At 40.0% G+C, this 15568-nt stretch overlaps 1 protein-coding gene across 1 annotated transcript in view; it reads right to left on the minus strand.

Annotated features, from left to right (window-relative positions):
- Positions 1 to 15568, minus strand: part of HYDIN (HYDIN axonemal central pair apparatus protein) — a 322142-nt gene that overhangs the window by 217608 nt on the left and 88966 nt on the right. The window contains exons 8-9 of the mRNA XM_045819132.1: positions 12237 to 12438; positions 6945 to 7128 (exon numbers count right to left, since the gene is read on the minus strand). Of these exons, the coding sequence (XP_045675088.1) occupies positions 6945 to 7128; positions 12237 to 12438 (386 nt within the window). The remainder of the gene's footprint in view (positions 1 to 6944; positions 7129 to 12236; positions 12439 to 15568) is intronic.

Below are 15568 nucleotides of genomic sequence, written 5' to 3' on the forward strand. Positions count from 1 at the left end.
GCTGAAATAGTTATATGTGATGTTCGCTCCTTTCTTTGGAGAAAACAGATCTGCATCTCTTCTAACAAGGATGGTGGCAACTTAATAAACCATGAGGAACCTAAGACTTCCTTAGGCCTTCCTCCACCTACACTAGTTCTCCAATACCACAGGGAATGCAGGCACACAATAGGAAAAGGTTTGGCCAAGCACAGAGATCTGAGAAGCCAAACAATAATAAAGGCTGAAGAAGGGGAAAACCGTACTGACGGGGGAGCTGTGACTTGTCAAGGACAGTTTGCTCTCAGCAGATGCCTGTCCTCCTCTCTCCTTTTTGGTGTCCATTTCCAAGGAGTCAGCTCCCACATGTTTGCAATGTGACTTACAGCTAATGGAACAAGAAGTGGAAGGAGTGTGCAGTAAATAGCACGCTCTATCCTCTTTGGTAGCCATCTGGGCTTCCACCCAACCTGGTTCTGCTGAGCTCACATGCTATGCCGGCTTGGGAAAAAAAAATAAAGTAAACTAAATTTGAGCTGTGCTTTTAGAGTCTGAATTGCTGAACCACATTTTCTGCAGGCTTGGGTGACAACAAAGCATGGTTTACTATTACTTACATAGTAATAAAGAAATGATCAAGTTTCCCACCCCCCACCCCTTTTAAGGTTCCCTTTGTAAGGCTTAGTTAAATTAAGCTGAAGCTTTCCTAGGGATATTGGGTGACTTTTTCTCTGATGGCAAAGACACTTGCTAACAGAAGCAGAAATGTTTTCCCTGCTCATCAGTGTCAGCCAATCAGATAGGATCAGTTTGAGCAAATACCTTTAATTTCTCAGGCCCTTCTTTTTGAGAAAATATCAAGTGTTCAACATTCAGAAAACTGCTGCATCTTAAAAGTGTGACCTGAGCCAGCAGAACCAGAGTTCAGGAGCAAGGCCAGCACATCTGGTGCTGTGATTTCTCAGAGGGCCCCCAAATGCCAATGGAAATCAAAAGCTTCATTCTTTCTCTTGGCCCTGTGATACTCTTCTGCCTCTCAATTATCAGAATTGTGCTTTTTGTATTTGAACCTCTCTCACTCAGGTACCCATGAGACCTACGCAGAGAATATAACAAAATGAGATTGTCAGAATTCTGTGCAGCCAGAGTCCATCTAGCAAAATAGAATATTATATTTCTGAAAGTAGTCAATTCCATTTGCTTTTCTGGAAGGCACAAAACATGCATAATAGACTCAATTTTACACTTCTTTTCCAAAGGGGGAAAACTTATACAGAAACAGGTGGCTTGAGGAATGATTAGTATTCTACAAGACCCAGCACCTTCCTTGGGTAAGAAATAAACAGAAAATTTTTCACTAATTACATTAATACTCTAAGACTTTATCAAAAGAATTGACTTGAGGAACTTGACTTAAATAGTAATAATATACCACATGTTTTAATGACTAAAACAATGATAATTGCTGTTATAATATCAGTAAATGATTAAGTAAAGCTAAAAAAATTACCTCCAGATCTCTGTTCTGTATCTGCCCAGGACTGTCTTGCAGTCACTCTGGGTCCTTGCCTACCCGCTTTGTCCACCATGACCATCTCTGGGGTCTCTCAAACACGAACCCCCACCTTTGCACTCTGCAACCACGTTGGTACCCAGGACACCCTGGCATAACTCCTCAAGATTTGAATGACAGACTCTATGGCAACATTATACAACGAGAATGATGAGAAGAGAGTGAGCCAAGACAATGGGACTCACCAGGGGCTAAGTGGTGAACAGGTTACAGGGCTGCGTAAGAACTTTCAGTGCTAGAGTTTCGGTCAGTTATTCTTACAGCATTGAGTCAAACTACTTCTCACACAACTTGATTAAATGCAAAACCATCACCACCTCTGGGCATTTTTGGGACAGTGACTGACTTCTTGATCTTGAATACTTGCTTTAAATAAGAAAGAACCTCTAAAATAGGAGCAATGTTCCCATAAACACATACAAAATGCAGAGAACACAGTAAGGGCTAAACTAGCCTTGGTTTTACCTGAGTTATTTGAAAAACTAAGATATGAAGACATAAAAAATAAGTATAGAGTTAGGTATAAAATAAGCAAAAAATAAGCATATCGTTTCTTGTTTCTTTTTAGACACTAAGGTAACAGGGTCCCCCCACCACCCCCCGCACCTTTAAAGTTTATCTCATTTTTTTGAATGAAAGTCAGTGTCCTTCTTTGGTGGGCACGGAGGCCAAAGAGGTCAACACAAAGCAAGGTGGTCTCTAAGCCACTAGGTCAACCTTTTATTTTTCTTTTTTGAACAGGATATCAATTAAAGATTGATTGTTAGATCAGTAGATGACACTGTGATTTTAATCTCTACTTCTGTGAACTCAACTCCTATCAAGAAACTATTTAAAAGAAATCACACTCTCATAGCAAAAAACTAATTGCTGATACATAGCTTAACTGTCAGAAATTAAATAGTGGCTCGGGCATAATTGATCTGATACGTGAGCAAGATTCAGAAGAGACCTTCAGGAGAAAACAGTGATGAACCAGCCCTAACAGGGAAGAAAGACAAGTACGACAGGCTGATGGGCTCTCCGCTGGCAGGTGCTCCTCTCAGCCTTCCTTCTCTGGGAACTCACAGCCTCTCCTTGCTGCATAGGGTCTCTGAAGGTCAGTACATGAGGGCTCCCTTGGGTCCTCTGCAATTTGCCTTCTTTAGTCTGCTCTTAGAATTTCCATCCGCTTTTCATGACTTGAGTGAGTATCTGTATAAGATTCTCACCTCTCTTACCTCCACTCCTGATTGCCCTCCCACAAATTTAGTACTGCATTTCCAAAACTCCTTGACTATTTATTGTCATCTCAAATTCAACATGTTCAAAACCAAACTCTTAGTCATCTACTGTCCTCCTTCCCTCCCTCCCTCCTTCCTTTCCTTCTTTCCTTCCTCCTTTAACGGGCCCTGTGGTGTGCCTGGGGCACCCATGAGGACAAGGCACTTCCAGCCTTAAGGAGCTCAGAGTCTGTTTCCAAACTGTATCTCAGTGACCTACCCTTAACAAAACAAAAACCAAAAAACTTATTTTGTGTACAAAGCAACTGAAGCCAAGAAAGATCGAATGGCTTGTTTAAGGTCACATTTGCTACTGGCAAAGCTAGGAGGTAAATCCAGGACTCCTGACTTGCTAACTTCTATCAAAGGCATCGTAATTCTTCCAGCTACTCTAGTTTAAATTCTGAGGAGACACATGATTCCTCACCATGTTGTACTTTAATACCTTTTTTTCTTTCTTTTCTTTTTTACTTGTCAATTACAGTTGACATTCAATATTATTTTGTATTAGTTTCAGGTGTACAGCATAGTGCTTAGACGTTTATATAATTTATGAAGTAATACTCCTGATAAGTCTAGTGCCCACCTGGCACCATGCACAGTTATTACAATATTATTGACTATATTCCCTGTGCTGTGTTTTATATCCCCATGACTATTTTATAACTACCAATTTGTACTTCTTAATTTAAATGCCTTTCTTTTGAAAAACTCTCACATCTGCCATTTCCTTTGTGTTCCAACCATCCCGGTCAGCATCACTCTCACATGTCACCTAGAATTTGCTGGCAGTGACGTTCAGTCTCCCTGACCCCTCCAGCTTTAGTGCATTTCTCCTCCCTGACCTGCATCCATCCTCTCACTCTCTCTCCATCCTCCTTCAATTTGACCCACACGTGGCTACCGGGACAGTATTTCTAAAACACCTGGAACCCATCACGTTCCTGCCCTAAGCCTTACAGTGAGTCTCGGACACCCTTGGCCTTGGCACCCCGTGTGGGAAAATGGGGCTCTGACCATGGGGGAACTCTGCTCGCACTCTACCGCTTGGAGAAAAATCTTCTCTTGAACCAGTATGTCCCCAGTTTATTTGACCACAAAACTTCCTTTTCCAAGGAACACACTTTACCACCCTTTAGACCCCGAGTGTGCAGAAATGCACTGTAGGCTACGCATAGCAGGTTGCCCAGGCCGCCCAGATCTCTCTATGCTCCTTCCTGATCTTATTACTTATATTCTCCAGGACCGCCTGCGCCAGAAAAACTGGTCATTTTATTGTTATATAATATGCCATGAAACTAATAGATTCCCTTTTCTTTGTTTTCATAATTTCCCCAACTAGAAATACTCTCCTTCTTCCTCTCCACTTAATTAAACCTTACCCTTCCTCTAACATATAGTTCATATCACATCTTTTCTATAAATCCTTTCCAAACTCTCTCATCCCAACTATTATAGCATTAATTTATCTGTATTGGAAAACCAAAATTTCAACAGTGGAAAATACCCATAATTCACATTTGGGTCAAGAAGGTAATAAAATGGTCAAAGGTAATAATATGGTCGAACTTTCCCATCAAATACCTTCAAAAGTAATTTACAAGGTAAGATTATATTACACTCACAAGAACTGTATTTACAAGGTAAGATTATAGTACACTCACAAGAACTGAATTTCTATAAAACTTGCAGGATCTTTAAGTAGGAGAGGAAAAAGATTTAATATCAATAAATAATTCACTGGAACTGACATTTAGTTCTGCTGTTTCGACCAGAATAACTTTATGAAGGCACTAGGAGAGTTTCACACCTTCATTTCCATTTTGCAGAAAATTGCCAAGAACCACCTAATGAATACTAGTATGAGAAGGAAGCCTGAATAGTGTACAGAAAAGACAAAATCATTACAGTTGCTATAAACACCATTATCCTTATCTCCCTTTCCTGTTTCTAGTGATTTTTTCCCCCACACAATATAATCAAAATTAGTCTCATTTAAAAGGTACCATTTCTGTGTATCACTCTTTTAAACAATGTTTTTCATCCTCGTGGTAAAAAGATGCCTCGTGATAATGGCCAATTCAGTTCCTATCTAGAGTTCAAAAGCAATCATAATTAAATGCCTTCTTTTGATACACATGTATCTCCATCAAGAAGCCTTGGGTTGGTTATGGAAGTAAGCTTGAGGAGAAGAAAATCTGAGGGAACTCTAGTCTTTCTACTTCTGCCCTGGAAATATACGTACAAGACCCACCCACAGGCCTCCCACTTCCTCCTGACCACCCATGTTTGCTGTCCCTGAGCCACCCGCTCCCAGAAGGATCTGAGAAACAGGACAGTCCTCATCAGCTCAGATCTCTAGCACCAGCTAAAAAAACTCCTGGACTGTCCAGGCTCTGGACCTCCTGGCACGTCTAAGATTGCCATGACTGTTTGCTCCTCCTGCCTCCATCCTGCCCAGCCATTTGCTTGCTTTTAGACCTACAATGCCTTCCTAATCTCTTCAACATCTTTGGGCTTGACTTATTTTAACTGGTATCTGTCTTGTCCTTCCAAGACTGTGTGTTCACTTCTATTTAACCTCTCGCTGGTTTAATCCATCATGTCTGAAGATTCCTTTGCTCAATTAAATAGTGGACAGTCTTCTGATATGCAAGAGGATTCAGCTTCAACCCCACTTTTCCAACCTTATTTTCCTATGTGAACCTTTTACTTCAAACAACCTGATCCATTCCTGGGCCCTTAAATGAGCCAGGCCATGCACATCCCCAATTTTGTTTTCCAAAAGCCCCGCCCTGTAAGATCCGGCTCAAAGCTGTGCTCTCAAGGAGTCTTCTCTAGCTTCTTATTCCGATCATCACCTCGGCCTCTGAACTACTGTGCCGAATGTCTTCACGAGTGAGTCCTGCAGCAGGCCTCACAAAACAATAGCGCTTTCCAAGGGGTAGGCTCCCTCTCGGAGATTACAATGCATATTATTATATTAAAGACTTTTAGACTTCTTTCAGTGAATGTCAAACAATACTGAACCCATTTTTTTCTGAAACTTATTTAGCCACAGCATCCCTTTTCCATGTTATATCCTTTAATAAAAACTTGGAAGTGCAGACATAAGGAAAACAGGTCTACACAAGTCAGTGGTATTTCCCACAAGTGACCTTGCATCCTAACGTGTCTTTGTGGCAGATCTTCTCTCCAACTGGTGTGAAAGACAACAACCCAGCAGCTCTAACCAGCTGTGGGCTTTCTCAATTCCTATTGCTGTCACTATACTCAGATCACTCTTTGCTTGCTAAGTGCGAGGTAATGCACTGCCTGGAACACGGTGAATACAGAAGATGTCAGCTACTTTCATTTTGAGACCACAGGGCAAAGTGGTCAAAGGCTTGCCTGGGGAATCAGGCAAACTATATTCAAACTCTGGTTCTGCTCTCACTAGATAGTGAGATCGAGGACTATGTCTGTTTTGTTCATCAATGTCTGGTACACACAGAGTGCCTGGTACAGAACATGCAGTCAATAAGTATTTCTTGGGTGAATTAAGGACAAAGTCATTTCCAATCAAGCAATTTTGCCTAGCAGGGGACATTTGGCAATATCCGGAGACAGTTTTGGTTGTCACAACTTGCATCTGGTGGGTAAAGATCCAGGATGCTACTGAAGATCCTACAATCAACAGGGCAAAGAATTATCCAGCCCCAAATGCCAATAATGCAGAGGTTGAGAAATCCTACTAACTAGTTTCCTACTAGAAATCTTACTAATTTCTAACTAGTAACTGCTTGGCCTTGAGTAAGTTATCACATTTCTCTAAGTGTCAATTTCTTCATCTGTAAAATGAGAGACTGACTGTAACTGATATTATATACAAATACAATAAACTGAGTAATGCATACAAAGTGTTCAACAGTGATTGGTGCGTAGAAAGTGTGACTATAAACTCGACCTATGAGCATTCACACCATTAACCTGCATTCACTGTCTCCTCACGATGATGAGCCTCTTCAGATGGAGTCTTTAGATGCTCTCAGAACTTACTCCATCAGTCCCAGAGGGAGTACCCACATCAAAATGAGCCTTGTGCTCCCACTTATGTTTACTGTATGGTCAGAGTATATATATGTGCTCACCAGAGGCTCGGTAACGAAAACCTTGTTCAAGAAGAGCATGCTGTCTTCCTGAACCAGACTTCTCTGATTCTCAAAGGTGCGGGAGAGAATGGAAAGGCGTTCTCGCAGTGAAGGATCGACAATACACTCTTCAAGAAAGTCATCAGTCTCATTCTTTTCTTCTTTGATCAGACTGCTACAGACCCTGAAGGAAAACAGCAAATGTGAGATTCGTTTTGGGACTCCCGTGAAGACCATTGCGAAGGGCCCCCTCCAGTCCAGCATCCTGGGAATGACCTCACCCATCACCCTGGGGTGGTCCCGCCTTGCCCTGAGTCTGTAACATGCTATCTGAGTGACCTTATACTTTAACTTCTCAAGAGCCTCAGTTTGCTCTTCAGTCACTTCCTTCAAGAAGTCCTCCTGCGCTGCCTGCCCTCCACTCACTTACTCCTGTGCCCCTAGGAATATTTGAACAAATATTTTATTTTAGCTAATGGCGTTTCCTGGGTTGATTTTTAAATACTTAACTTCTACTCCACCTCTCATACTGCAAAGGCAATTTTGTTTCTTTTAAACTCGCCTAGCTTTAGTTCTTTCTTAGCTGTTCAGTTACCTGGAGAACAGGGTCAAGAACCAGTGAGGACGGGGTTTGGATACAGATTCAACTGTCTATTTACTAGCTCTGTGGCTTTGGGAGTTACCGAATTCCTCTTTGCCTCAGTGCCTTTACCTATAAAATAGGAGCTGCCCATCATAAAGATGTGCTGAGGATTAAATGTGATCAAGGACCTAGTATACAGGCACAAAGCAGATACTCAATAAATACCAGCTTTCTCTCTGTCAACCACAGGCAGCTACCAAGCTGTCAAGCTTATAAAATGCTCAAACTACATCTAAAATTACATTCTCTCTCTCTTTCTAGCTCTTCACATCCCTTGTCATAAATCAGAGAAGCAGCCTTCCCCAACCCTCACGCAGGGCCCTCACTGCAGACGTGTTCACATCACTCCTGGTATCAGTTATTTCACCTGAATTTTTGGAAACTGAATTTTATCTCTTCCCAGGGCATATGACCATTTTCTCAACATTTTGGTGGTGTTACCAATGATGGGAGACAAGCTATTTAGCTTTCTCGTTGAGAGCCTAGGGTCACCGAATTCCTGTCTCAGCTTCAGCTATTAGTATTTTCTAAATGACTTCATGCAAGCACATGCTTAGCGATGTCAAAGAGCTCTTTTTCATAACTTTAGTGTTCAGATTCCTTGGGCAACACAGCGTAAAGGTGTCAATAAATGGGTTCAGTGTGTTCTAGTTCCGAGGAAAAAAGCATTGTGTGCTTCCCTTTGACTGCTGTTTGGGAAGCAGTGTCCTGGGGAATGACAGCAGCTGCCCCTCTACACTCCCGGGCAGAGCAGTGCAAAGTAAAGAGAGCTCAGTCCGCAGAAAGAAAGGAAACCATTCATTCTTCTAAGTGAAAGTTATCACACCTATCTTTAGAAATAAATCCTATAGAAATAATCACAGATATAAGAAAAACCACAGCTACAGAGATGTTCATCAAAGTGCCAGCAATAATACAAAAAAAGCGGGTAAATTTTATGTAAGAGATTGAAGGACTGGTGAAGCACATAATGGGGGTCATAAACATTACGTTTACTTGGAGGTTTACTGGGAGAGGCGTGTGGGGATAAAAGGCCTCGTATGGACCAAGGATGATAATGCTCCATGAACTGAGCAGTATGATCGACTCAACCCCTGAGCCAGGAAACAAAAGAAAACAGAAAATTCCCAAGTACTCCTCTTCTCCCATCTGTTGGGACTCTTAAATTAGTAACAGCTGTACAATGCAAAGTGGGTGGGTAGAGGCAGGTACCGGCTGTCTTCCTCTTTGCCCTCTGATGGGGAACTGGAGCCATGACTGAGAGGCTGAGAAGGCAACATGCAACAACACTTGAGCTGGGCTGACTCCAACGAGGGCTTCCATATGCCCCAGGCTATGACGAGGCTTTTTTTCCCTGATGATGTTAGTGGTCTCCTGTCTCAGAGGTGGTTCTGTCCTACAGACGAGTGACACCTCTCATCAGCGAGCTTAACAACACACCAACCTTCTCTCTCAGTTAAACCATGGATTTCACCTATTTTCCAAATGGTCTGGTAGCCACCAACACCCAGCACCTCCAGGCATCAAGTATAGTCCAGCCTACGAACTAGAGTCAACGGGGAAGACTGGTGTCTCAGGTATGGCAGCACTGAACCAGTAATGCTTTCTCGTCTTCAGGTGCTAGAGACACTGCTCCTTTGCAGCATGACCAAAAAGTGGTAACTAGATGCTAAGGAGAATAAGAACTAAAAGCGATGGCCTTCACAGCTGGGAGGAATACTCCCATGTCCACATTTGGCATGGAAAGGATAGAGTCATCCACCTTCAAATGGACCGTGGGACCCTGGTCACTGAGCAACTCTGTGATGACTGTGATAAGCTGAGGACTAGAGTTCCTCTTCCTGTTTACCAAATACCACTCAAGATTAAATTTATTTCTACCTGGGTGGCAGGCCCCAAACCCAATTAAAACTGATCTATCTAGAGAAAAATCTCTTCTCCTCTTCTTGAAAATGGTGGGATAAATCCATGCTGACCACATCGTGGGAGTCCACTGAAGATACTAGTAGTTCCTACACAGAGCAAATCTAGAATTAGAGCCAGATGCTACTGAGACAATGGTCATGACCTTCATAGAGAAATGAGGAACAGAAATCCTCAAAAGCTCATGCTGAGTCTCTGAATATAATAAGCTATGACGAGAATGAGTATGAAAGAAAGTGAGTATGAGTACAGTGGGATGTTTTATAATCCCTCAGGACAAGTATGTATGAGACCATTTAGAATAGATCCTCTCTGTTCCAAGTTCAGGATCAAAGTTGAACTTCCTCTCTACATTTTTTTACTACAGTGGTTGCTGAAGGAAGAAAAGGGATGGGTTGCTCACCATCAGGAGCCGGAGAGTCAAACATAGGGAGGATTATCCCAGGGATGCCTGCACTGGCCTCACTGGGGAACTCAAGAGAAGATTTATGCTGTTAGTTAAAGATCTAACTGCTACTTCTCACGGATGAGCAAGCCTCATTATCTGCCACTGATGTGTGCCTTGAGATACAACTTGAGGATTTGTGACTTAGAGGAGAAGGGGGCCCATATCCACAGCAAGAGCACTGCCTCCTACAGAGAGGGGCAGCTATCCAGAGACAGGAACTAAGTGTTCAGGAAAGGACAAACCCCTCTGTGATCGCCTTGCTTTTTGAAAGGATGGGCATCTCATGGCTGGTTATGTCCAGGACAAGAACCCTGACTAATAGTATAAGTTGTGACATGCTTGGGGATATATTAAGGAACAAGAGAGAGATGAGAGAAAAGACACAATCTGGTCAAATAAGATATTAGGCATAAATGGCCTAGTTCCCTCTAAATCAATTTCCCTTCTTGCCCCAGGCATCCAGCCCTAGGAGAGGGGGAGGGAGAAGGTAAGGGGCAGTGCATTCAATAAACTCTTAATCAACCCAGTCTGGAGAAACATAATCAACTTACCAACTTAATCAACCCAGTCTGGAGAAACGTGAGTTATGCTGCCATGTGCCACCCAAAGTGAAAATGGAGGTATTCTTATTTAGCCATCTGAAGCCACTTTTCAAGTTCATTGTTTAAGGGAAGGACATGATCCTAGATAATAAAATTAAGCTTCTAATCATGGTTATAAAAATGTTATCCCATATTATTCCCTTGCTACCAAAAACTTCCTAGAAGAAATAACATAAAGGGTAAGAGAGAGAGTGAAAGACAATACAAGAGAAAAGGAATAAAACTCAGAGATAACATTAGAGATAAGGGTGTGAGTGTTGGGGGAGGTTGGCGGGGGGGGAATATATCCATCCACATGTGGTTGAAACGACATACTCTATGCCTTAGCATCTCCGACAGCAATTGGTTTGAATTCTTCTTGAGTTTCACTGTTGAAATTAATGTCCTTAAGGATTTTTTGGACATAGGCAAGGCATCAATCACATCCTCTACATACAGTCAAAAACACATAGTTGAATTTACAGCGGCCTTCCCCTCTGAGCGTGTATAGTCATTGTCCCCCAGGGATTATGCTGCAGGGCGAGCAGGATATTCAAACCCTCCGTTTACTGCTGTGCCTTTGTTTGTCCCTGCTTTCTCATTTCACCTTCAAACCTTCCTGGTACACACGTCGGCTGGGGAATCAGGACAAACGGAGCAGTGGATGAGCAGTGTCCTCTTGCCTTTTTCAACTACTGGTATTTCTATACCACGAGGCCAACTAAAGATTTTAGGCAGGAAAGGCTTTTCTTCGTTCACTTTTTAAAGATGGCACAGTGGCAATCCAGTGATTAAAGCTCACCGGCTGAATGATGGAGCTTCTGGCTCCATTGTGCCCTCTCATTGTCAAGGCTCCTTCTGATTCAAGTCCGGGCGGCGCAGTGGGGGATTGCTGCATAGACCTAAGACTTTTTATTTTTATCACATGCTAACTTGGTTTTAAACAAAGCTTTGAAGCTTCCCAGGGCTCATCTTTAATGAAATTGGAGAGGCAAAGAAAAAAGGCTGAAACAAATTCCAGTGCAAGCAGCAAAAGTGCTAATTCAGGGAGGATGGAAGGAGTTTAAAAGAGGCAAGAGCAGATTCAGTAAAAAATAAATATTAAAAATTTAACCGTGAAGAGATTAGTTAAAATATTTAGGTTTTCCATTTTATTAACTTTCTCTAGGTACCAACAAGAAATCACTATTAAATTATTTGGTTAGTAGGGATTCAGCAACTAAAACTGGGACTATAAGAGCTATTATACCCAAGCCCTCCTTTTCCCTCATCTCATTTTCTGGAAATAACATTTTACTAAAAAAAAAAAATTCCACATTGATCCCAACCCAAAACAGATCATTTTTATAAATCCTATATGAATTCTGATCAATTTGTTTAGGGCTATGTAATGAAATACAGATGTGTAGATTAGTTTGGAGGAAATAGTGAAAAATGATATAGATGGTCTTTAAAGTCCCGTAGTTTGGTCCTGATAAATTGTAACCAGGCTACGATGAACTGAGAACGGACAACCCCACATACCTCAACTCAAGTTCTTTCCATGGAAAAGGAGCACCGTATACTGGAACCAACTTAAAAATTGTGGACATTGTTGAGTACCTTAAAAACTTACCACAAAAGTCATTGATTTTTAGTAGTAACTGAGTATTGTGTTCCCCCCAAATTACAGCATCGAGGTGATTTTTCCTACAAACCTATGCTTTTCTCTGTCTTCCTCTTCCTGAGTAGCAAATATCTTCCACTGGAAGTGGGCAATGATGTTACTGCGGTTGTGAATAGTTACAGTTCGCTGATTGGCCAGAGATATATAGGTTTTCTCAATGATCAAAGAATTCTTGTCCAGCCTTATATTCATGTCTATGGCAGCTCCATACAGGGATACAAACATTTTTTCACCTGGAAATTAACAAAGTAAACACACATTGAGATTTATTCTAAAATGATACTACTAGGCTATTCTTTCCCCAAGGTGAAGTTAGGAATATTGCACAAGCTTTACACATTTCATTCTTTTTTCCCTATCAATCCAGAGGTCAGATGTGATCAGAAACTTAAATAATGTTTAGAGTAATTATAGAGAATCAAACTATCTTGCTGGGTCACTGTAAAAAATACATCAACTATGAGTTGTTGTTGTGGGTGCTACATGACTTTTTCTTCTTTGTAATAGTTTAAATCCTACAGGCCAACCACAAAGGCACCTGAGTTCTAGAACCATAACCATCCACCTCATCTCTGTCTCAAGCATGGGCTGGATTTCTGATTCTTAAAATAACTGCATCAGATATATGCAAGGAGAGCTGCTCAACAGGCAGGATCTAAGTCCAATCAAATGGGACCAGGAAGGAAGAGTCAGTCATTTCATTAATAGAAAAGACTGTTTAAAAGAAGCCACATCCCTAAACAACAGCGATTAAAACAAAACAAAATGAAACACAATGCTATAAAAATAGAAAGACAAAAGCTAAGATTATCATTGAAATGTTTTAACTTATTGATCTTACAAAGAGAAAGGAAGAGAGAGACATCAGTTTGTTGTTCCACTCAGTTATGCATTCACTGGTCGATTCTTGTATGTGCCCTGAGTAGGGATCAAACACACAGCCTTGGCATACAGGGACCACACTCTAAACTAGATGAGCTACCCGGCCAGGGCCTAAATTTTTTAAATGTTAAGAATACCTTTATTCAACATAATAATTTATTCCAGACTTCATTCAGGATGCACTAATTGTCTTAATTCTAGGTGTGCAAATGAGGGCCCCACTTCTAAGAAGACAAACTATACTCTATCTGTCCTCTGCATGTCACGGGAAGTGATAGAAAAAGAAAACACTTAGATACCAAGAATGTTCTGTTGACCTGTGCTGTGAAAGGTTTAGTCAGCATCCAGAAAGCATAGGCATGTGCACTTCGTTTTCTAGCAAACGTTTTTGCTCCATTCACAACTGTATGAGCCAAGCAGCTAGTGAGCAAATTGACAATATACATTGTGAATGTTCTTCAGGCAAAATATGTTAATTTGAACATAGCAAACTTTTCCCAAACTTTAAAGAAAAAGTAAGCATCTAGACACGTGGCTCTAAATTTTAAATTTTTATTTAATAATGTACATGTTAATTAAATTTTTCAAGTGGTATAAAAGTATATATCATGAAAATAAAATGTCTTTCTTCCCTTCACTCAATCATAGGCCTACTTTTTAGAGGTAACAGCTGTTAATATTTTCATGTACTTCCTTCCCAAATAAAGATATGCACTTTTGTCAACTTTTTAAAGTTTTGAGTTAAATTTAACTCATTGTTACTGTAACTTGCATATTCTTAATTATATGTGAAAGTGAACATCTTTTCATGTATTAATTGGAGATATATATATATATATATATATATATATATATATATATATATATGTTTTTTCCCCCTCTGTCTAAAAATATGTGGAAAGTGCACAATGAATGGGTAAAAGCCTAAACAGATGAAGTGAGATGGTGTAAAAGTGTGTAATTGGAAACTCAGGAGAGGAAACAGATAATGAAGCAAAGACAGTATTTCAAGAAATATGGGTAAGTTTTCTAGGATTGATTAAAGCCATCAGTTCACAATTCAAAAAGCCCAATGAATGACAAGTAGGATAAATTAAAAGAAATTCAAGGAACAATTATAAAGAACACATGGACAGTAATAGAGGGGGTGGAAACAAGAGAGGGAGGTGGTGAGGGTTGGGGTAGGGGGGAAAGGCAGAAAACTGTACTTGAACAACAATTTAAAAAATTTAAAAGAAATTCATACATAAATATATTGCAGTGAAACTTGAAAAAAAAATCAAAGGCAAAGAATAAATCCTAAAAGTAGACACAGGGAAAAAGATATCTTCAGAGGATCCATGGTTAGAATTACAGCTAACTTTTCAATTAAAACAATGGAAACTAAAAAACAATGAAAGAACTTCTTCAACATAATATGGAGAAATAATGCCAACAAAGAATTCTATAATTTTTCAGCTTTTTTTCCCTCAAAAATGTCTTTGTTTTGTCTTCATTTTTTAAGGATATTTTCAGTGGGTAAAAAAATTCTAAATTAGTCTGTTTTTGTTTTTGTTTTTAAATTTCAGCTTTTGAATAATGCCATTTTATTGTCTTCTGGCCTCCATAATTTCAATTGATAAGTTTGCCACTAGTATTATTAGTGTGCCTTTTAGGCACTGTGTCCTTTTTCTAACTAGTTTTATAATATTCTCTTGGCTTTGGTTTTCAGTAGTATTTGTACCACCAAGAGTTTTCTGAGCTTTGTGAACCTTGGATTAATGTCATTCATCATTTTCAGAAAATTCACAGACACTATTTCTTAAAATATTTTTGTCCCATTCTTTCCTCTACTTCTAAGACTCCAATTACATATATAGTGACATTTTGACTGTGTGTCACATCTACATGGCCTTTGCTTTCTGTTCTTTTTTCCCTCATTCTTTTTTGTTTCTCTCTGTGATTCAAACTGGGTATTTTCTACTGACCTATATTCAGGTTCACTAATCCTGTCTCCTGCTGTATCCATTCTATTGGTAAACTAACCTAATTAATTCTTAATTTCCAACATTATACTTTCAGAATATCATTGTTAGTATAACCTGACAATGATAAAACAAGTAGGCCAATATATAGATTGATTACACTTCTGAATATTAATTTAAAATCTTAAACAAAAAATTAGTAATCATAATTCATCAGCACATTAAAAGAGTGATAACTTTGCAACCAAGTGGAGTTTTTTTCAGGAATGCAAAGATGGCTCACTATTAAAATACCTGTTAATATGGAATGGATCCAAGGGGAAACTTATTTATTCTCCACTGATGCTGAAAAAGAATCTAACAAAATTCAAAACACATTTTTAACTTAAAAATTCAATAAAATAAGAACTGATAGAATTAAAACATAGTATAAAGTCTGAGTAATTAAAAGAGCATGAAGAGACATGACAAGGGGTGGAATGGAATAAAAAGTCAAAACAAACCCAAATACATATTG

The sequence above is a fragment of the Phyllostomus hastatus genome, unplaced genomic scaffold (genome assembly GCF_019186645.2).
Source record: "Phyllostomus hastatus isolate PE091 unplaced genomic scaffold, TTU_PhHast_1.1 phas_scaffold_345, whole genome shotgun sequence".
Lineage (NCBI taxonomy): Eukaryota > Metazoa > Chordata > Mammalia > Chiroptera > Phyllostomidae > Phyllostomus > Phyllostomus hastatus.